The sequence below is a fragment of the Narcine bancroftii genome, chromosome 11 (genome assembly GCF_036971445.1).
Source record: "Narcine bancroftii isolate sNarBan1 chromosome 11, sNarBan1.hap1, whole genome shotgun sequence".
NCBI classification, from domain to species: Eukaryota; Metazoa; Chordata; class Chondrichthyes; order Torpediniformes; family Narcinidae; genus Narcine; species Narcine bancroftii.
The window spans coordinates 103,669,800-103,691,656 of NC_091479.1; the positions used below are offsets into that span (position 1 = coordinate 103,669,800).

Here is a 21,857-nt window from a genome sequence, read left to right on the forward strand (position 1 = left end):
AGTAAATTAGTTGGGTACCAACCAGATTAACTCTGCTGGAACCCTCATTTGAACCATGGCACAAAATGGATAAGAGCCAAATTTGGTTGAGAATGACTAACCTTGATGCAAGGATAGTACTCCATGCAATACGACATGAAGAAGCAGGAATAAAACTCAAGTTAAAGGGGACCCAGGAGGAAATTCTCAAATGACTTCAAACAAAGAGAAATTGTGGAGGGAGATGTATCAAACCAATCTTGATACGATACAGAAGATCCTGAAGGCAGTATCCGAGATTAAATCACCTTCAAGTCAAGAAGTGGAATGGATTTCTGTCAATTGTTTGATGTTTGTGGCTGCATTCACAATTCTTCAAACAATAGGCAACGTCTACCTACCCTGCACACTGGCGATCGACATTCTGCCATGTAAATGACAGGGTAATTGTGTGTTGAGCACTTCTTAATATTATATTTGCCAAATTCCTCTGATGCTATGCTTAGTCACACAAATAGGTCAACAGAGGAAAACAAAGACTGCAGATGCTCATATCTCATTGAATCGAGCAGGCTCCACAGGCCAGATGGCCTCCACCTCCTCTTCAACATTGGGAAAAAAGTTTCTGCAGAAACTCAGTGGGTCAGACAGCATCCAAGTGTAGAAATGGACGGTCAATATTTCAGATTGAGACTTTATAAAGGCAGTTTGATTTAAGGCCCTGTCCCGAATCGTTGACAGATTATTTCTAACCATGGATGCTACCTGACTCATTGAGTTTCTGTAGCAATTTTTTGTGTACAGAGTGGGTCAGCTATTTTTTGGTTAAACGCTAGTTAGATCCCTGAAAAACTTACTCCACAAACCCCACACCCCCCCCCCAAGCATTAATGAAATTATGACCATCAGGAAGTATTATGGACACTAATTTAAGTTCGTTAAAACTGCACAGTAAAGTAACAAAAAATCATTTTATTTACACTCAATGTCTCTCAAACTCATCTTTTTTTTTAAATATTGCCCTGTATGTGGAATTAAATGGATTTACAATTCAACATTTATCTTGTACCCCAAACTGTCCTCACACAAGGAGGAAGTTACAAGTGAACAGCAATCAAGAAGCTGAAATTCAAGAGTGGGCACCCCAGTGGACCAATGAACCAGGTAGGTTTTTTTTAAACAATCTGGTACAGGCAACACGCCTCCCCCCACCGCCACCCCCCCATCCCCATCTCAATCCCACTTCCCATCCACATCACCCACATACATTATGGGGAGTGGGGAGAGCTTTCGTCACAAAATTCTCTATATTGTGATTTTTCCATACCTCAAAGCTGCACCATTGGTATGTGTCTGCATCAAGAAACAATTCAAAAAATAATTTAACAAATTTCAAAAGGAGCACATTTTTACTGAATATGTGATTTTTTTTTGTAGTGATTTGTGAATTCTGTAATGGCACATCCCTGTTACTGCTGTAACATGGGGTTGCCTGTAGTTAGATGAGATTTACTTTTTCAGATTTCATTCAGCCACAGTGGAAGTTGAACGGTTTTCTCCAGATTAGTGGTCCAGACCCCTGGCTGCTAGTCCAGTTACTTAACCATGATCTGAACCCAAGATTTCCTGCAATTCCCAGTTTAAACTTTGTACAAGTCAAACTATTATATTTAAATTGACTCATTTTGAAGAGGGAATATTGTTGGGTATTCTAACTGCAAATTGCAAGCTGTGCAAAACGGTCTCCCCAAGGATGTTGCTGTTCATAAGCCGACAAAAAACTTCAAGGCGAGCAGTTTGAAACAATAGTGTAATAGAAAGTTCTTCAGAGTAGGATTAGGTCAATACACTGGTGTAAAATCAAACTGACAATGAGTCCCCTGGATCCGAATTAAATGTTTATCATTCTTAAGACATTGATCAGTTATTATTTTATTTATTACAAATAACAGCAGGAAATGGAATCACATGAGAAATTTTCAGTTCATTCATTGGCTTCCAAAATTCACTGAGAATTGTACAGCATAGAAATCGGCCCTTCAGCAGATATGCCCATTTTATACTCATCCCACTTGCCTAGATTAATTTCATTTGTCTTGCTCATGACAAGGCACAAGGACAACTTCTTCACCACTGCCATCAGATTCTCGAATATTCAATGAACCAAAGACACAGCCATACTTTTCGTGCACGATTAGGGTTTTTTTAGATATAATAGTCATCCGATAATTATATGTTACCCTGGCTCTAGGACGCTGCTGCAAACACTGAATTTTACCACATTAAATCCTGATCCTGACTGTTCCGACTTCTGCCACCCCTTCTGGCACTGAACTCCAAACATCAACGATACTGCACGATAGATCCCATTTACCACCCCCCCCCCCCCACTACCGAAACCATTGCTTTCCAATTTTGCATTGGAATACATTCACTAGATATCATTGTGTCAGAATTTTATGCACATACACATCTTTCAGACTTCTGCACAAGTTCCCAGAGACGTGGGTTGGTAGTCTAATTTGCTACAGTCAGTTGAACCGAGAAAGAAGGTGGGTGGTGGAAACTGAAGGGACTTGAAAGGAATGCTAGAATAAATGGCATTAATGCAAATGGCAAGGTACAACTCCATGATAAAGCATTTGGACAACCTAAGAGAACACAATCACTGAAGATGGGAGGGTGAAGCACTAATCCAAATTAAACACCTTGGCTTTTGTAATGATTCAATATTTTTAAGTTCAAGAGACATTTTGACTGATATATGGAAAGGGGTGGCACGGTCCGTGTAGCAGTGAGCAACCCAGGTTGGAATCCAGTGCTGTTGGCAACGAGTTTGCATGTTCTCCCAGAGTCTACATGGTTTCTCCTACACTTTAAAATGTACGGGGGTTTTAGGTGAATTGGGGTATTTGGGCAGTAAGGCCTCATGAGCCAGAAAGGCCTGTGAACTATATGGACCAAAGAGAGGCAAATGGGAATAGCCCAGAATGCCAACTTGGGCTGAAGGACTTGTTCTGTGCTAGAAATCTTGACGACTCAATGGTCATTTAGCAATTCTGCTTTCATGCTTATGTTAAAACTCATAATCCTGTATTTTTTTTTGTAAATAATTTTAATTTGAAAGAAACCTGGACATCCAGTGCCCACTTCCTCTACATTACGTCCTTGTCAGATACTGGTTCAGCCTCGTCACGCTGAGCACTGGCGCACCTCAGGGCTGTGAGCTACTACTACTGCCCCATGACTACGTCGCCAGGTCCATCTCTAACAGTTTGCAGATGACACAACAATGATAAGTCACACTACAGAGAAGAGGGGGAAAATCTCGTGAAATGGTGCAGCAGGCAACAACTCGAATCTCAACATAGACAAGATGAAAGAGATGATCGTGGACTTCAGGAGGACCGGGAACAAAACCCTCCACAACACAACAAGAACTCTGTAATAGAGAGGACCAAGTTCCTTGGAGTTCACTGAACTAGTGACCTATCGTGGACACTCAACATCTCCTCCCTTGTCAGGAAGGCGCAACCGTGACCGCACTTCCTGGGAAGACTGAAGCGAGCAAGGCCACCAACCACCATGATGTCAACCTTCTACTGGAGATCTATCCAAAGTGCCCTGGCTGGTTGCCTCACAGTGTGGCTCGGTTCCTACAGAGAAATGGATCAGAGGTCAATCCCCAGGACTAGAAAAGTAGCGTGAATTGTGAATTGTTTCATATTCACAAAACAATAGTTATTTATTTATTTGGATAGATGCATACTTGCATGTATATTGTTTGTCTGTGTACGTCTTATGCCTGGTTGTGTGGCTGCGTGTTTTGTACCGAGGACTGGAGAACGCAGTTTCGTCAGGTGGTACTTGGACAATCAGATGACAACAAACTTGATATTCACAACTGCAGCTTGCAGTGACAGTGAGATGCAGCAAAAGTTCCCCTTGCATCAAAAGTCTACTTTATCCTCACCAAAACACAGACTGAACATTAATCCTGAATAACTTGCACATCTTTTTGAACCAAGAACAGTAAATAGCATCCAACTGATTCAAAACAACAGATGCTGGAATATGAAGTGCCTGAAGAAGCATTCACAAAAAGCAATTTATAGCTGAGGGTTTGGGCCTGATCCTGATGAAGGGTTTCAGCCCAAAACATCAGCTATCTTTGCCTTCTGTGGATGCTGCCAGATCTGCTGAGTTCCTCCATCATTTTGTGGGTTTCTCCAAACAGTGCTGCAGTGAAGTGTTTTGGCACTTCAGGAAGTCAAACCTGCTTCTTTATGCCACATGTGGTCACAGCAGCAGACTACACTGCAGATCCAGTGAGAACGATGCTTATTTAAGACATAGGTGTTGTCATTTCTTTTTTCTACTACAACATCTTCATGCAATATTATACTGGGTCTTTGAAAACCCATCTGCAATTTGGAGGCATTTAACGTGAAAACAAAACATGCAGTTTGAAGTGATTTCAATGTCTAAATGCCCAATTCAATAATTTTACATCGACACAGATGATCATGTTGGAGGAGCTTCTCATTTTGATCTTGCAATTTTTTAAAAACTTTTCATTACTTAAATTGTACTTTAAAAGTTAGCCATGACCAAAAAAATGGTTAATGAACTGAAAGCCTTTGTCATACTCGTTGCTTTCCTTCATAATTACAGGATTAATTCAACATATTAATTTCCAGTTACATTCTAACAAAACCCAGTTCAGCAAAGGTACAAGACAGTGTTCACAGTCACAAAAGCATGCAAATTTCAGCTCACCGAATCTTGATAGGAATCACAAGTCTGATGGGAGAAATTTGGTTTTGTTGAAAGTTCACATCAGAGTCACAATTTAATTTAATAGGACAGCATTTGAAAATGAAGGAATAGAGAGAATGCACAAAAAAAAGGAGGGATCAAAGGGGAACACACAAGAAAGGGTAGAGTGAGGTACATTACTCAGATAAAACTAGTAAAAGAAACCTTCCCATTTCTGAAGAGACGAAAAATATCTTGCAACAAGGGATAGCGCGTAGCACTTGATCAACCCATTTCTCCTTTCTTCATACAATAATCAGCATTTAGAAAACAATTCTATGGATATCTTAAATGTCCATTTTCACCGAGCACAGCACCTTCCAAGATAGGTGAAAAGTTGAAGCTCACTTTGTCATGGTCTGCAACCTGACGACCATCTCATTGTAATGTAATGTAATGACTACTCTCATTACATGTCAAGGTATTGGCAGTTGTGCCTCTCTCTGGTGTACACCATTACTGGTTAAGATAGATTTCTATTTTCCCCGTGTACATCTTACTTTGTCATTTCACTGAAAACTCTGCTCACCAATACACACCTCCCTGTATTTTTTTAAAAAGTTTCACACAATTATGCAGTCAGCAATTTGATCGTTTTACATGTACTCATCAAAAAAGTTCAGTTTTTTTTTTGACATTCCAAGGACTCACAGGGATGGTAGATGATTTACCCCGTGGGTATAATTGGATAGGTGGGCTGGAAAGGCCTGTTAGTGTTTCATCACTGAATTAAAAGCACAAAATGAAAAAAAACCTTCCCTATACAGCCCTCAGATATGGATAATTACCCTTAAAAATTCGCATCCAACTCTCTCCCCTAATCCTTTGTACCAAAAATAATATCCAAATATAGGAATTATTCCCTGGGAACTGAAAAGTCACTATTAACACGCATGGAGAAACACTGGACAACTTCTGACAATTAGAATAATGTGCGTTTTGCAACGGCACATCCCCTTTTCGGGTTCCACAGGCTGGAGAAAATTTATTGCTCATCAATCAAGGTTGGAATGTTCCAGGACAGTGGCCTCAAATGCAAGGAGGTTTGATGATTTTGTACAAACGAGTTTAAGGGGAACCTGTAGATGACGGAGCTTCCTTGCAGCTGTATTCCTCTGCTTTCTGGAAATGTCATGGCTTTGGAAGTTGCTGATGAAGCATCTTTTCTAGTTCACAAAGTAGTATCACAGAAGGCTGAAGCACAGATCCATCCAACCTATTGCACCTCATTCAGGAACATCATGCCCCACCCTCACCTACCTGCGATTCTTCCCACTCACTACCACTACTCAACCACTGAGGAAATAGATCCAGTTCACTCTTGAACACGATCACAAAGTAGTGAACCCTCCAAATGAATAACAATAAATCGACTTCTCCAATTTCCATTTGTCCCCACCCCCATATTTCCCTGTATTTCCTTTCCTCGTGCTCAATTTCCTTCCCTTTTCCCTCTGTTCCCATTCCCTCAGCTTTGCTTCAAACAACTCAGTCCATTCTCACCTTTCCTTCCAACCATATCCAATTAACACCTTTTGCCTGTTGGTCTGTGCTCCTCTCAATGCCTTTTCTTCCCTTCTCCCCAGCCTTTTAATTCAGGCACCTGCCTGCTTTTTATTCATAGCTTGAAGGTCTCGGGCCTGAATTGATGGTAATATATCTTTGCCCCCTATGGACATTGTGAGACCTGAGTTCCTTCAGTATTTCTGTGTTTTACTAACTCTGTCACTGAATCTGTCTTCACTGCATTCCCGACAACGCACTCCACAACCTAAACATTGCCTGCATGAAATGTTTCACTCATGGCACAATCATGTGGTTCTTTCAAAGAGGAAATTTCTCTTCAAAATGTGTCTGGACTCTGTTTTAAATATCTTTAAAGGACCAATTTTATTTTTAGAATGTGATGATAAATAAACAAAAAATTTGAATGAATCAGATCCCATCTCAACCAAGCTCCAGCAAAAACAACCACAAATTCTCCAGTCTATCCACACTATGCCAAGCCTCTCAATGAGTGGTTTAGTATGCTCCCAACTTGTCTGTGATCAGGACAGCACTGTGGGATTAGGAAGCAATTTACTCAGATGAATGTACAGCCTGATAATAAAGCAACAACATCTTTAGGGCTGGCCCAGAGGAGTTCTTGATCCATGCCAGTATCACAACACACTGTTGTGCGGGGATCTGTGATGACAAGCCACTTGAATGTCAGAGGTTTTTTTTGGGGGGGGGGGGTGGGGTGTGGGGAACATCTCATTGAAACATTTTAAATGTTGAAAGGCATGGACAAAGTAGATGTAGAAAGGTTGTTTCCTGTGGTGGGACAGTCTAGGACAAGAGGGCACAACTTCAAGATTGAAGGGTGTCCGCTTAGAACAGATGCGGAGGAATTTCTTCAGCCAGAGGGTGGAGAACCTGTGCAATTTGTTGCCGCAGCTGGTTGTGGAGGCCAGGTCATGAGATGCATTTAAGGCAGAGATTGATTGGTTCTTGATTAGCCAGGGCATCAAAGGTTATGGGGAGAAGGCCAGGGAGTGGGGCTGAGTGGGAAAATGGATCAGCTCATGACTAAATGGGCTGAATAGCCCATTTCCATTTCTGTGTGTTAGGGTCTTGGGAATGGATGGAGTTTGACTCTCCCACCAGTGAGGTACATTGTATGGGACTTAAGGGATAAGTAAAGTCTGCACAACACATCAGCACATGACTGAATCCTGTCCCGGTCTTGTTGCATGCAGGGCAAGAAGCACAAACCCTTTGTAAACAGGAGCCCACTTCTGATGTTGAAAGGAGGAAAGAATATTGGCAAATTAGTAGGTCAGATCTTGGAGACCAGCGCCTGCAGCAATAAAAATCATCAAACCAGGTTGGTTGCTCTTCATTGAAGTAAGGCATGACTCTATGCAGTGGATATTCTGTTTTCCACTGATTTAAATTGCAAATCACTCTGATTTCAGCCTTTTCAAATCATCTGACTATTGCTGATTCTCTTACACCCACAATAGCTGTCTGTAAGGAGCTTGTACGTCCCTCCTGTCCGAGTGGGTTTTCTCTGGGTGCTCCAGTTCCTGCCCATATTCCAAAAACTAATGGGGATAGTGGGTGAATTGTTCACAAGGTACATTTAGGTGTCGCAGGCTCATCAACCGGTTGGGCCTGTTACTGTGCTGTAACTCAAAATTATTTTTTAAATATGGAGTTCAACTCTTTTGCTCATGTTTGGAACATGGCTGTAATGGAGGGCTCAAGTCTAAGCAGAACCTCATGATCCCTTGTTCGACATGATGCCATGAGAATCAAGCCCAGAATTAATCTTGACAAATCCTGAGTGTACCTATTTTCTGATTACATTTGAGTGAAAATCAAAAGTCTGTCAACGCTGCGATTGCAGTAAAAACACAAAATTACTGGAGGGCCTCAGGTCTTGCAGCGTTTGTATCTTGAAGGAGGAAGAGCTCAGGCCCAAAATATTGGTAATGTATCTTTGGCTCTAATGACCTGTTGAGTTCCAGGAATTTTTTTTGCTTTTACTTTATCACTGGTCCTGCTACTTTTGAAAGATATTCCACCAGCTGAAGTATCACAAGATACAATGTGGTTCATTGTCTGAATGTTATAATTTTAAAAACAGTCCAGGCTGCATATTGATGATTCAATGATTATACTATTCTACTTAGAACAATAGAACATTGCAGGAACAGGCCTCTTCGGCCCTTCTAGTCTGTGCCAAACCATTTTTTTCCCCAGTCCCACTGACCTGCACCCACTCCATTGCCCTCCATACCTCACTCATCCATTCATCTGTCCAAATCCTTAAATGTTAAACTGGAGGCCGCATTCACCACCTCAGCTGGTAGCTCATCCCACACTCCCACCACTCTCTCTGTGGGAAGAAGTTCCCCCTCAAGTTCCACCTAAACTTTTCTCCATTCACCCTTAATCCACATCCTCTGGTTTGTATCTCACCCACCCTCAGTGAAAAAAGCCGACCTACATTTACTCTGTCCATTCCCCTCATAATTTTAAATACCTCTATCAAATCTCCCCTCATGATTCTCTGCTCCAGGGAATAAAGTCCTAACCTTTCCCTATAACTCAGTTCCTGAACTGCAGGCATCATTCCTTCTCTGCACTCCTTTCATCTTATTGAGATATTTCCTGTCGTTTGGTGACTAAAACTGCACAGAATATTCAAAATGTGGCCTCACCTATTTTTTTATACAACTTTACTATAACATTCCAACTCCTGTACTCAATATTTGATTTATGAAGGCCAATGTTCCAAAAGCTCTCTTTATAACCCAATCCACCTGTGACACCACTTTCAGGGAATTGTGCATCCGATTCCCAGATCCCTCTGATCTACCACACTCCTCAGTGCCTACCATTTACTGTGTGTCCTTTCTTGGTTTGCCCTTCCAAAATGCAATACCTCACACTTGTCTGCGTTAAACTCCATCTGCCATTTTTCAGCCCGTTTTTCCAACTGCTCCAGATCCCTCTGCAAACTTTGAAAACCTTCTTCGCTGTCCACAGCGTCTCCAATCTTAGTGTCATCTGCAAACTTGCTGATCTAATTCACCATACTATAATTCAAATCATGGATATAGATGATCAACAACAAAGGACATAGCACCAATCCCTGAGATACACCACTAGTCACAGGCCTCCAGTCTGAAAAGCAATCATCTGCCATCCAGCCATTGTAGAATCCAGTTTACTACTTCTCCACGAGTACCTAGCATATGAACCTTCCTGACTAACTTCCCATGTGGGACCTTGTCAAAGGCTTTACTAAAGTCCATGTGGACAACATCTACAGTCTTTCTTTCTTCAACTTTCCTGGTAACCTCCTCCACTCTATTAGATGGGTCAAACATGATCTACCACACACAAAGCCACATTGATTATCCCTAACCAGTTCCCGGCTATACAAATAATTGTATATCCGATCTCTTAGAACACCTTCCAAAAATTTACCTACCACTGATGTCAGGCTCACCGGCCTATAATTTCCAGGGTTACTTTTGGAGTCTTTTAAAAAAAGCAACATAGAGCTACTCTCCAATCCTCCAGAACCTCACTGGTGGCTAAGAACATGTTAAATATTTCTACCAGAGCCCCTGCAATTTCTACACTAGTCTCCCTCAAGGTCTGAGGGAATATTTTGTCAGATCCTAGGGATTTATCCACCCTTATTTGCTTTAAGACAGCAAGCACTTCCTCCTCTTCAATCTGTGCAGATTCCATGACCTCATTGCTTGTTTTCCTTATTAATCACAACTCTGTACATGTTTGCTAAGTGAATAAAGATGAAAAACATTTAATATGTTCCCCATCAATTTTGGTTCCATCTAAAGCTGACTAATCTGATCTTCAATTTTGTCCCTTACTAGCCTTTTGCTCTTAATATACTTGTAGAAACCCTTAGGATTTTCCTTCATTGTCTGCCAAAGCAACCTAATATCTTCCTTTAGCCTTCACATTTTCTTGACCAATAACAATTACATTGGCAATTATGCTTATCAGACAAAACTAATTCTAATTTAGATATTTTCAGATGTAAGCCATTTGCTCTCGAGCTTGTATTCTATCTAGAAATTATTTTTCCTCTTTTAAAAGACAATGATAAGGCTAAACTAATCACCTGCAATGTTTAAATGGCTGTTACTGTTAATCAATAGTGTAAATCAATAGTGTACAGGAGGGGGCTCAGTCATCAATAGTGTAAATCAATAGTGTACAGGAGGTGGCTCAGTCATCAATAGTGTACAGGAGGGGGCTCAGTAATCAATAGTGTAAATCAATAGTATACAGGAGGGGCTCAGTAATCAATAGTGTAGAGGAACGGGCTCAGTAATCAATAGTGTAAATCAATAGTGTAGAGGAAGGGGCTCAGTAATCAATAGTGTAAATCAATAGTGTACAGGAGGGGGCTCAGTAATCAATAATGTAAATCAATAGTGTACAGGAAGGGGGCTCAGTCATCAAGTGTAAAACAATAGTGTACAAGAGGGGGCTCAGTAATCAATAGTGTAAATCAATAGTGTAAATCAATAGTGTAAATCAATAGTGTACAAGAGGGGGCTCAGTAATCAATAGTGTAAATCAATAGTGTACAGGAGGGGGCTCAATAATCAATAGTGTAAATCAATAGTGTACAGGAGGGGGGCTCAGTAAAGAAATGGGAGTAAAATCTTCAGAATGTTCAGCAAAGTTTTCATGGGCTCCGCATGAAACAAAATGCACTTGATTTTCCAGCAAGCTCCCCACAGCTCTATCAATGTAAGCTGGAAGACTACACACCTGCGTCTCTCTCTGACCTCCGTTGTTGAGGAGACAGTGCCGGTTGTCGCTATCGCTGAAGGAACATTTTCTTTGTCTTTCTCAGTATTGTCCCCCGACGAGAAGCGATTTGAGGTACTACAGCCCATCAAGCAGCAAGACAAACAAGAAAATAAGCCAAGCTCAACAAACATGAAAATCAAATCAACAAAAACATTGGAAATTAAACTTTGTGGGGGGTTTAAGGATTGGTTTTAATTTCCACAATGATATTTAATGATTTTTGCGTGAATTATTATTATTCCCCTTTTTCACCTGAGAGGGGGGTTTAAAAACCAGCTAATAAGGTTCTTAATTTACTGGAGTAAATCCAATTCATTGTATATTAGATAGAGTATATGCCATTGTATAGGACAACATTATAGGACGGCCTGGAATTTCCATCTGAAATATTGGTTTTGAATAAGGGACACCCCCCCCCCCCAACCCAACCAAAATCTGGCACTTACCGCTGACCAGTGGATGCTATTAAAAGGAAATCAGAATAATTCAATAACAAAATAATCTAAAGATTTAAATTTTATTTGGATATTTTAAAATAAACGACTGTAGGCTCCTGTAACAGGCTGTTTAAAGCCTACATGGAGCCGACAGCATTCAAACTGGATGGATGGATCCTGCAGAAGAGCGCTGAGACTTTGCAAATAACTAGCGGGACGTGCGTGAGACTGCATCAGAGCTGGAAGGAAGATAGTGGTAGTGTTCAGACTTTGCTGGCAAGAGAAGAATTTTAGGCCCTTTGTTTAGGACAGCCCTGATTTTAAGGCAAAAATTTAAATTTTGGATCATCCTACATTTACTATTTTCTGCAGGAAAAGAAAAAGATTTGAAAGGAAATTTACTAAAACTAAAGAGAAATATCAATCAGTGTTGGAAATGCATTAAATTCTATGTTGGTGGAACTAACTGATGTCCGCATTCATGGTACAGACCGAACAATTTCTTTTTGTACATCATTGAACCTGTTGCATTTATTGCCAGCATTTAATTGAAGGATTTTCTCAACTGTATTTGCAAGAGTGAATTTGGAATGTGGTACGGTAATGGATTGAAATGCAACGCAAATCATGAATTTTTTTGAAATATAAATTACGGCCTCTCAGAGACATTAAATTATTCTCAACATGGCAGTCTTCACGCTTTTCCTTTCCTGATGGATCTATTCTAATCTTTGGAAAGTTGCATAATTCTGTGCTGCATCTCCAGATTTTAAAAGGACAGTTTTGGGGAGAAAATCTGGAAAACTAAAACCATAACTGCTGAAGTCAAGATTTGTTTACCCTTGAAAATGATTGAAAACTGAGACTTTATTTTTGGAGTTAATAAAAGGTAGATTGAAAGAAATATAATGAGTAAACAGATGTGGAAAGGAGCAAGTAGTTTTGAGGTAACTCTCCAGATATGCAGCAGGTTGGAAAAACTGCATTTTATGAAATTTCAATTATTTTTGCAAACAATTCTTGCAAATGTAAATTGAAAGTCCTTAATACATACAAAGAAACACAGAACAAAGACAAAGCATGTTACAAGCTTTGAAAGACAAAATTCTGCCATCCATTCAGATTACCTCCCAGATGAAGTAGATGCAGCTATCCTGGATACAGGTTGCAGGCTGTTTGATGAGGTAACAGTTGCTATTGTGTTGGTTGAAATGGCACTTGGAACATTACTGATTTGATCTTCTTTTCTTCTACCAAAAGAACTACTAATGGCAAAACAAAAAAAAACAGGGAGAAAATCTGGTCAGTGGTCCTGCATTAAAATCCAAGTTGTAAACAGCAATTTTGTTTACAAGGTAATTTAGGACAAATTTCTTCACAGTATTTGGTTTTATCTAACAAAGGAACTTAGTGAATGTTTCCCAAATTCAATGTTTTAGACTTTATCATTTCAACTTAAATCAATTACTTCTATACAAGTGAGAAACTTAGTGGCAGTTTACTCGAAAAATATTTAAAAAAACTTTATTACAAGATATTATTCTGCATAGAATTTATATGGCTTAGGTGTCAATTTTCTTGGAAGTGAAGCACAGGAATTCAAACATTTGTAAATTAACAGGCAACAGACATACACACATTAAATCTAGAACATTCCACCTCAACTCAGTAACATTGTGGGAGGTCCTGATCATATATTAGTATGCGGTGACATTCAAGTCCAAGTTTATGTACCTACTTATACACAGCGGCATTTATTTTTATATTTAATGGATTCCAAATGTTCAACAAGAACAAAAATAATCCTGCACAGATTTAAATCAAATGCTATCAAGAACCTGGCCTATTAAACTTTTACAAGAAACCTTGCCCAATCTTGTTTTTGTTGATTTCTCAGAACATTTTATTACTCTTTGGTCAGTTTCAAATGGAAAAGCTTTTAGCCTAATTGTTTTGGAGCACGAACAGTTTGCACAAACAATCCACAAAATTTCATTGCAGATTTTAGACAGGCAGGAAGCCACAATTACATCCCTATTTACATGAATGGAGTGGTGGTGGAGCATTTACAGAGCTTTAAATTCCTGGGGATCCAACATCTCTGCTGATTCCACTTGGTCCTTGAATTCATCAATTTTGACCAAAAAGGCACAACAATGTCTTTATTTTCTGAGATGCATGAGGAAGATTCACCTCTGCCCAAGAACAGTGTTGGATTTCTATAGATGCACCACTGAGAGTGTGCTAACATACAGTATTTTGGTGTGGGACAGGGACTGTACTGTACAAGATCAGCAGGTAGTGAAAACTGCCCAATGAATTGTTGGAATGCAATTGCTTCTCATTGAATCTAGCTATAGGGAACGATGGTTGGAAGGGTGAGAAATATGATCAAAGACGGAAACACTACCATGACCTACCATTGGACAGATGATATAGGATCCTTCACTCGCGCACCACTAGGCTTAAAAAGAGCTTTTTTTAATGAAGTCATGACAATGTTCAACACCAATTCTTGGCGCTGCACTTGGATTTTATAATCAACCGTTTTTAACAATAGTGTGGTTTTTATTACATAAGGATTATTATATGATTTTATCGTAATGTATGTAACTATTTTAATTTCCAGTTGATGCTGATTGTGTTTCTTTGGCTGATCAACCAGCACAATGACAATAAAACACATCAACAACAAAATAAACAAATTTATTATCACGAGTCCTAGGGTTCACGTCCAGCAGTTACTGAGGAAGAAAGCAAATGGTTGGTTGGTCTTTGCTGTGAAAGGTTCTGAATATAGAAATAGGGAGGCCTGACTGCAGCTGTAGTGGGCTTTGGTAAGGCCACACCTTGAGTATTTTGTACTGTTTTGGTCTCGTAAGATACTTGAAAACAAATGTTTTCATTTCCAAAGATGGAATGAGATATTCCAGCTGTGATAATTTGCTGAAGATTTACCTAGTTAGTATTCATTGAACCTTTGATAAATTATCAACACATCAGTTGAGCTGAAACGAAGCCCAATAATTTAAGATTCTCAGAAGATTGACAACCTTCACCACTTAGGTCCATTTGATCTCCAGCATAGTTTGTATTTTAAACAAATACAATACTCATTTGATCCTCAGTTTCCATGGTTGTGTGGTACAAGGGCTGAACAACCAAGTTCAGGTCAAGGAAATGGCACTAAGACAGATTTTCAAGGGCATATTCCAAGATCAGAGATTCTTCTGATGGGGAAGTGGGTGTGGGTTCTCCATCCCTATACAGCCTGCCAATGGTCCATCATGAATACAAATAGATGGGAAATCTGGCACCTTTCAAAAAGAAAAAAAAGAAAATCCCAACTCCCAAAATGATTTTTCCCAACTTGCAATTCCACAAATTCCCTCAATTCCAAAAGGGATTTCTCTTCACCATGGAACCAAGGATAAATACATTGCGCACAGTGCAAATCGGAACACTTCACTCATGAAATCTCCAAACAAAATGCAACCAAATTATGGATGTGTTAGTTTCTTCTCCCCCCACCCCACCAACTCCACTATGTATTTCAAGCATTTATCCTTGCTGTTTTGATGAGGAATAGATGACAACGATTCATCATTGCAAACGGGAAGCTGTTACAAGCTTTAAAATGAAGGAATCCAATCATTCACAATCTGACCTGTAATTATCTTTTGTGAATTGAAAAGGAGAAACATTGTGATTCAAACAAACTACTGGCAGGTTAACAGCTTCCTGAGTCTTTGCAGATATCTGAACAAAAAGATCAACAACAAATTCCCCTTTTCCCATGCTCCACAATTACCCAAGATGTTTTTAAAAAATAAAAAAGGATCAAAAATACTGGAAATACGAGATATTCTGGGATGCAAAAGTACTGTTACCAGTACAGCCATCTTCAGCAAAATTGGTCGATTCATACCCAAACATGAACTAGATTTATTTTACTGTTTGCATATGATTTTTAGCACCTGCTTTCATTTAAATTTAGCATACAACACCGTAAAAGGCCCTTCCGGCCCACTAATCCATGCTGCCCAATCACACCCATTTAACCTACATTTTGATGGGTAAGAAGAAAGTGAAGCCCTCAGAGGAAACCTACGTGGACATGGGGAGAACTCGTTACAATCAGGGGCAGATGCAAACCCACGTCACCAGTGCTGTAACAGCATTGCGCTAACCTTGCCGCAAATCCTCTGCATCTCTCACAAATTTGAGGCTTTTTTTTTTAAACAGATAAAGTTACCAAAGATCTTGCTTCTTGTAGTTAAACTCTGTACTTACATTAAAATACATGAGAACTACCAGTGAAAACCTCTGTACACGTACATACACATGCATTCACATTGAAGTTTGAGCTTGAAGCATTTTTGCCAAATTAAGGTGATTGCCTTTTCAAACACAATGTTATACCTTCTGAAGATGCTGTAGGATGAGTACTGACTTGAAGTTGGTTGCCTAGACTTAGAATTAGTAGGATCCAAGCTGGTGCTTGAGGAAGAGTTGGTTGGGAGATGTCTGGCACTGCTACTTCTGCCTATTGCTAGCAGATACGAATTACTGCATGCATACCAAGCGAGAAAGCACATCAAAATAATTAGAAAATAAAAATTAGAAAATATTCCTCTTCAAAACAAAAGCTACAGACACATGCTACCATGCATAAATGTAAAGTAAAATGTCTTAAATGTGCAAGCACTATGTTAAACAATGAAACAACGTTAAGTTGACCGTAAGACTCAATGCGACTGGGTTCAGAAATAAAATCTACAATGGAGAACATCTATTGTTTGACAACTGCATGCAAGTTGGAGCATAGTGAACAGTTTTTGGCTCCTCATCTAAGAAAGGACGGGCTGATGTTGGAGAGGGTTCAGAGGAGGTTCACAAGGATGATTCCAGGAATGAAAGGGTTATCATGAGGGGCATTTTATAGGTCTTGGCCTGTATTCTTTGGAATTTAAGAGAATGTTGAAAAGCATGGACAGAGCAGATGCGGAAAGATTGTTTCCCAGAACTTCAGGATTGAAGGGCATCTACTTAGAACAGAAATTCATAGGAATTTCATTAGCCAGTACATCTGTGGAATTTGTTGCCACAGGCAGTTGTGGAGGGCATCATCTTTGTATTTCAGACAAAGATTGATAGGTTTTTGATTAGTCAGGGCATCAAAGGTTATGGAGAGAAGGCCGGGCAGTGGGGCTGATTGAAAAAAATGGATCAGCTCATGATTAAATGGTGGAGCAGATTTGATGAGCTGATTAGCTCATTTCTGCTCCTATGCTCTCTACTCTCAACAAAAACTGACTTTTAAAAGGGCAATCATTGCATCAAATCCTTTCAGTGAAAATTTTCAGTTAATAAATGCAGACTGTGAATTTTTTGGCAATTTGATTAACAGCAGCAAATTCATGAAGCTTACTTTTGAGTGAATCATATTGCAGAACTTGCCTTTAAATGCCATAGAAACAAAGCAAAAGGCATTCACTCAATGAAAAAGTTTTTTAATCCAGTATCACTTTTTATAGATTTTGACTCAAACTTCTCAGAAGTCATAAGAATGTTACAAATATATGCATGTGCAAGGGTGTGCAAATAATATTAGCAAATGTGCCTTTTCTCTCCATTTTTATACTTGTTCACAGAATATTTGAGCAAACGCATGCAGTTATCTGACAGAAGTAGAAAACATCCAATTAGATTGAGGCCAGGATACAACAGGTCACAAAGTACTGCATTAAACAAATGGTAGATTTTGCACAAATTCTTTTTTTTTTAGTGTGTGTGTGTGTGTGTGTGTGTGTGTGTGTGTGTGTGTATATATATATAAAATAGACAACCTTTCAAGAGATTATTTCAAAGTATAAAAATATTCTATTTTCATCTAAGAAACTCCAAAATCACCTGTATGGTAAAACAGAGTGCATTATACATTGTCACTCACAAAATCTGTTTTTAGAAAAAAGATAATGGATTTCTTGGGGGCGGGGAAGACCAAATGGATAGCTTTTAAATGACTCAGCAGGTAATTAAATCTGTAAAACAAGAGAAAAGTTTGGCAATATGTCGACTGAGTCGTGTTTACCACAAACTTTCTCCATTTTTACAAATGTTCAGATTCCTATGCAGAACTCAAGCTCTGCAATGGAAAAAAATTGAGTTAATTCATACATCTATGCCCATTAGAAACTTTTTGTCACAAATCCCTTCAAGACCCAAAAAAGTCTGTCCATTTTACAACTGCATACATTTTAAATGTCACATGGCAGTAAACAGATGCGCAGATATTCAGTTCACCTTCGTTCATCCATCTAAAAATATTTTTTAAACTTCCACATCAACATTACACTACTTTTTTGTGTTATAGGGTTATTATATTTCAATGCCAGGAAGTCTATTCCACAAATTAAATCACTTACTAACAAAATTATTCCTGGTCGGTGAATTTCTGATGGATACGACAGGGTATCTCAAAACACACACCGTTCTCACTATTTAACTTGAGGTACTATGAAAGGTTTATTCCCATCCCACCCACCCTCCCCAATTGTATCCTTAATGCTCTAAAATCACGTCTCAGTCATCATATTTCCAGCATAGCAGTACATACAGTATTTGATCTGTTTATGAGATTAACTTTAACTCATTTTCAGGCGACCAACTCTGAAACATTTGGCTGGCTGCAAGATTGAAACAAGATGGCATTCTGTGCTAAATGACGATTTCCTCCTCATTACTTCTAGGAAGGGTGAACTTTTTCTCCTCCTGAGTTTAAGTGGTACAGCTACATTCCTTTGTTGTAGACCAGACACATTTGAACTGACAGCACTAATGAGGTCAATAGACAATAGACAATAGGAGCTGAAGTAGGCCCTTCGGCCCGTCGAGCCAGCACCGCCATTTTACAGATCATGGCTGATCACTACCATCAGTACCCCTTTCCAGCCTTATCCCCATAACCCTTAACTCCTTTGCCATCCAATACGTTGTGATGCTTCACCTACTTAAGACTTTTAAGGCAATGAACTGAAGGGGAGCCATTCGTTTGCACCCACTATCAAACTTGTTTCCAGAACCAAAGCGCCAAACGTCTTGAGAGTGTCCAATTATTACCTTCTTTGATAACTAGGCACTACATTGGTGACAGCAGCGTTTTGTGATGTAGGCCCTTCTGAGGTGGGAACGTGGTTCATTTCCTTCCTCTTCGGGTCTTCTTCCCAACGCCGCCTTGAGTATGAACCACTGCGCACAAAGTTACTTGCAGAATCTCTGTGAAGTAATCATCTCAATTGAGTATGCACAAGGGTAGGGAGTTGGGGTGAGGGAGATGGGGTGGCAGGGAGGGAGGTCAGTAAATGGATAATAGTGGATATTACCTGATTTCTCGATCATCGATATCTGATGCGCTAGCTAATCTTCTGGATGGAATTGTAGGTGCAACATATGCAAGCCTCGTTCCTTTCTGATCCTTCTCCTGATGGAAAGAAAGTGTTTTCAATTTATTCTACTTCACTAAGTCCTAGAACTTTTTACAACTTCAACGGTCCTTTTCTTGTCATGCAAATTAAAACTATAGCGTCTGCCATGAGGCAAACCAAGTGTCACCATGAGCACGGCACCCCTAACAATAAAGAGATGCAAGAGGGTCCTTTCAGAGACAGTGTCTGTGGATTCGCCTCCAGAATTGCCGCAGCCTCTGCAACTGCAGACTCCTGTTTGATTTAATCAGCCAACTCAAGCTCCAGATCCAAACCTCCAGGATGATCAGAAGCCTTCAGCACCCAAAGGCCCTTTGGGAGTCCTTCTTGCCCTAGTACCACCATGAATCCTGGCTCCAATACCTGGTTCTCATGATCCAATCTCAAGCAGCCCACACAGGTCCCCCAACCACATTGCCTGATGCTAGTATGGGCCCCTAAGACACTGAGCCATTCACTGGTCAACTGCTGTGGTCACTCACCTGTAGGGTTGTCTCTTCTGCTTCTCCTTCTCAATAGGGGAGAGGGGATGGGGTGTTCGCCCAGTTACTGGTGCCCTGCACCGGTCCTCGACTCCCCCGCTGCATAGCACAGGTGCCACTATCTTGGGCACAAAATGGCAGTTGCAGGATTTTATTAAACACCACTGCCTCATTTAACAAACTGTTTAAAGCCTGTATGGAGCCACTGGGATTCTGACTGAGTGGTTGAACCCTTTGGAGCAGCGTTGTCTCCACTCTTCGGGATCTGCACCAGCGGCAGCGTTGCCCTAACAGCAGCTCTGGCAGTGCCACTTTTTTCCCCCCTGAACACAATGTTTTAAATTTTTTCACGTTGTTAAAGCAAATGCAAAATATGGTAAAGGCTGCTAATCTGCAATAACGGAGAACACATCGCAGCAAATGTGACAAGAACTGCACTTTCGGCTGACACGGCCCAATGCCCTGGAGATCCTAGTCAATCCTGACTTCCAGTGCTGTCAACATGCAGTTTCCTCGCTCTCCCGATAACCACGCAGGTTTCCTCACATCGCCCCAAAATGTGCAGGCCAGAGGGGTAGCTTGACCACTATAATTTAATCCTAGTGTGAGTGTTAGAATATGGGTGTGGGGGTCCATTTGAATGCAGAGAGAACAAGAAATAGGATTAATGGAGGACTGATGCAAAAAGGGGATTGATGGTTGTGCAGGATCCAGTGAATGAAAGAAAACAACACTGTGAAATTTGGTTAATGAGGTTAGCACAAGACTGTTACAGCACCAGCGATTGTGACCAGGGCTCAAATCCTGTGCTGTCTTGAAGAAGGAAGGGCCCAGGCCTGAAAAGTTGTATATCTTTACCTCCCATGAAAGTTGTGAGACCTGCTGAGTTCCTCCAGCATTTTTGTATTTTTAACCATCTTTGGGGAGGGGTTTGGAGGGAAAAATGTGGGAAAGGTCTCAGGATCATTTTGGGGTCAACTGATGGCAATTAATTTTGTGATAAATTTATATGTCAACACAGTGGGTTGTGTGTGCATCTCGTACTTACCTTCTCTTTATTATCTAGAGTGGATGAGAGTCGAGGACTTGAGGCAGAGCGCATCACACCTATGATCTCTCTCTCCTTTTGTGTCTCTTTGGAAGCACTAATTTCAGCCAGCGCACCATAGCTTCCAGTCTTCCGAAGCCCTGACCTCCAAGAAGCCGGAGATGCATCTTTCTTCTCTTCCTCATCTTTCCTTTTCTTTTCATCCTCTTTTGAATACTTGATAAACGGAGTAGCAAACTGCAAATCGAGAGCGAAATAGCATGATGTTGAATACTTCAGGATTGATTTTCAGTCAAGACTACATCTAAAGGTCAAGGGTTTGACAAACAGCAAACCCGACAAGGACTTAAATTTTCATGTTACAATGCATTTTTTCCCTTAAAGTCTGTGTTCAAACCGTGGCATATTAGTAGACATTCTTCTAGAACATTCCCTTTTCACACTGAGGAAATCATGCAAGGTCCAAACCTCGTGAATTTATCTGCAAAGTAATTGGATTCAGATATTAAACAGCTTTTCCAACTCAGCTTTGGAATAAGATGGCAGGAAAATTGAACTACTTTACATTTTGGCTTTTGGCACACCTTTCCTCTGGATGTTGATCAAAAGATTTCCTGTGATTTGTTTGAGAACCAAACAATCAAACATTAGAAAATAATCAGTTTCTTTCACCAAAGAAACCAAACTTTTTAAGCACTTGGTTAAAAAAGAAACTAAAAATTAACAGACACCAAAGCCAGATGAGAAAAATTCTTACTGATCCAATTCTGCAAATTTTTCTGAACTGAAATCTCCTATTTATTTTTTTCCCCTTTGGCATAGTAAAAAAAAAATGTGGGATTCCCAATGTTCAGACTCCAGGAGACGCCGATATTTTGATAGCCCTTCCAAACATGAAGATTGTTCTTAATTCTATTTATACACCTGAAACTCAGAACACCAAACAAGATCAGATGTCGACTGGAGGTACACAGGAGACTGCAGACTCTGGAATCTAGATAAACCAAACAGCTGCTAGGTGAACTCAGTGGGTCAAGAAGCATCCATTGGAGAAAAAGAATGGGCAACGCTGCGGTTGGAACCCTTCACTAACGTGGCCCTCCAGCATATTGTTTGTAGCATATGATTAACTTGCCCCTCGTGCCTTCCTTGCCATTCATTCTGGCTGATCTCCCCTAGGCCTCAGCTCCTTGTCCACACCAGTTCCCCAATCATTCAATGTATCCAAACACCCAGCAATTGAGCCACTGTGGAA

General features: G+C 40.2%; 1 protein-coding gene across 3 annotated transcripts in view; it reads right to left on the bottom strand.

The window, feature by feature from the left end:
* ppp1r12a (protein phosphatase 1, regulatory subunit 12A) overlaps positions 1-21,857 on the bottom strand; it is a 105,579-nt gene that overhangs the window by 48,179 nt on the left and 35,543 nt on the right. Inside the window, exons 10-15 of one of the 3 annotated variants that reach the window (XM_069904370.1) lie at positions 20,603-20,839; positions 18,971-19,068; positions 18,708-18,863; positions 16,008-16,154; positions 12,713-12,850; positions 11,107-11,223 (exon numbers count right to left, since the gene is read on the bottom strand). In XM_069904370.1, coding sequence (XP_069760471.1) covers positions 11,107-11,223; positions 12,713-12,850; positions 16,008-16,154; positions 18,708-18,863; positions 18,971-19,068; positions 20,603-20,839 — 893 coding nt within the window. The remainder of the gene's footprint in view (positions 1-11,106; positions 11,224-12,712; positions 12,851-16,007; positions 16,155-18,707; positions 18,864-18,970; positions 19,069-20,602; positions 20,840-21,857) is intronic. The other 2 variants (XM_069904372.1, XM_069904371.1) reach the window with 2 other exon arrangements.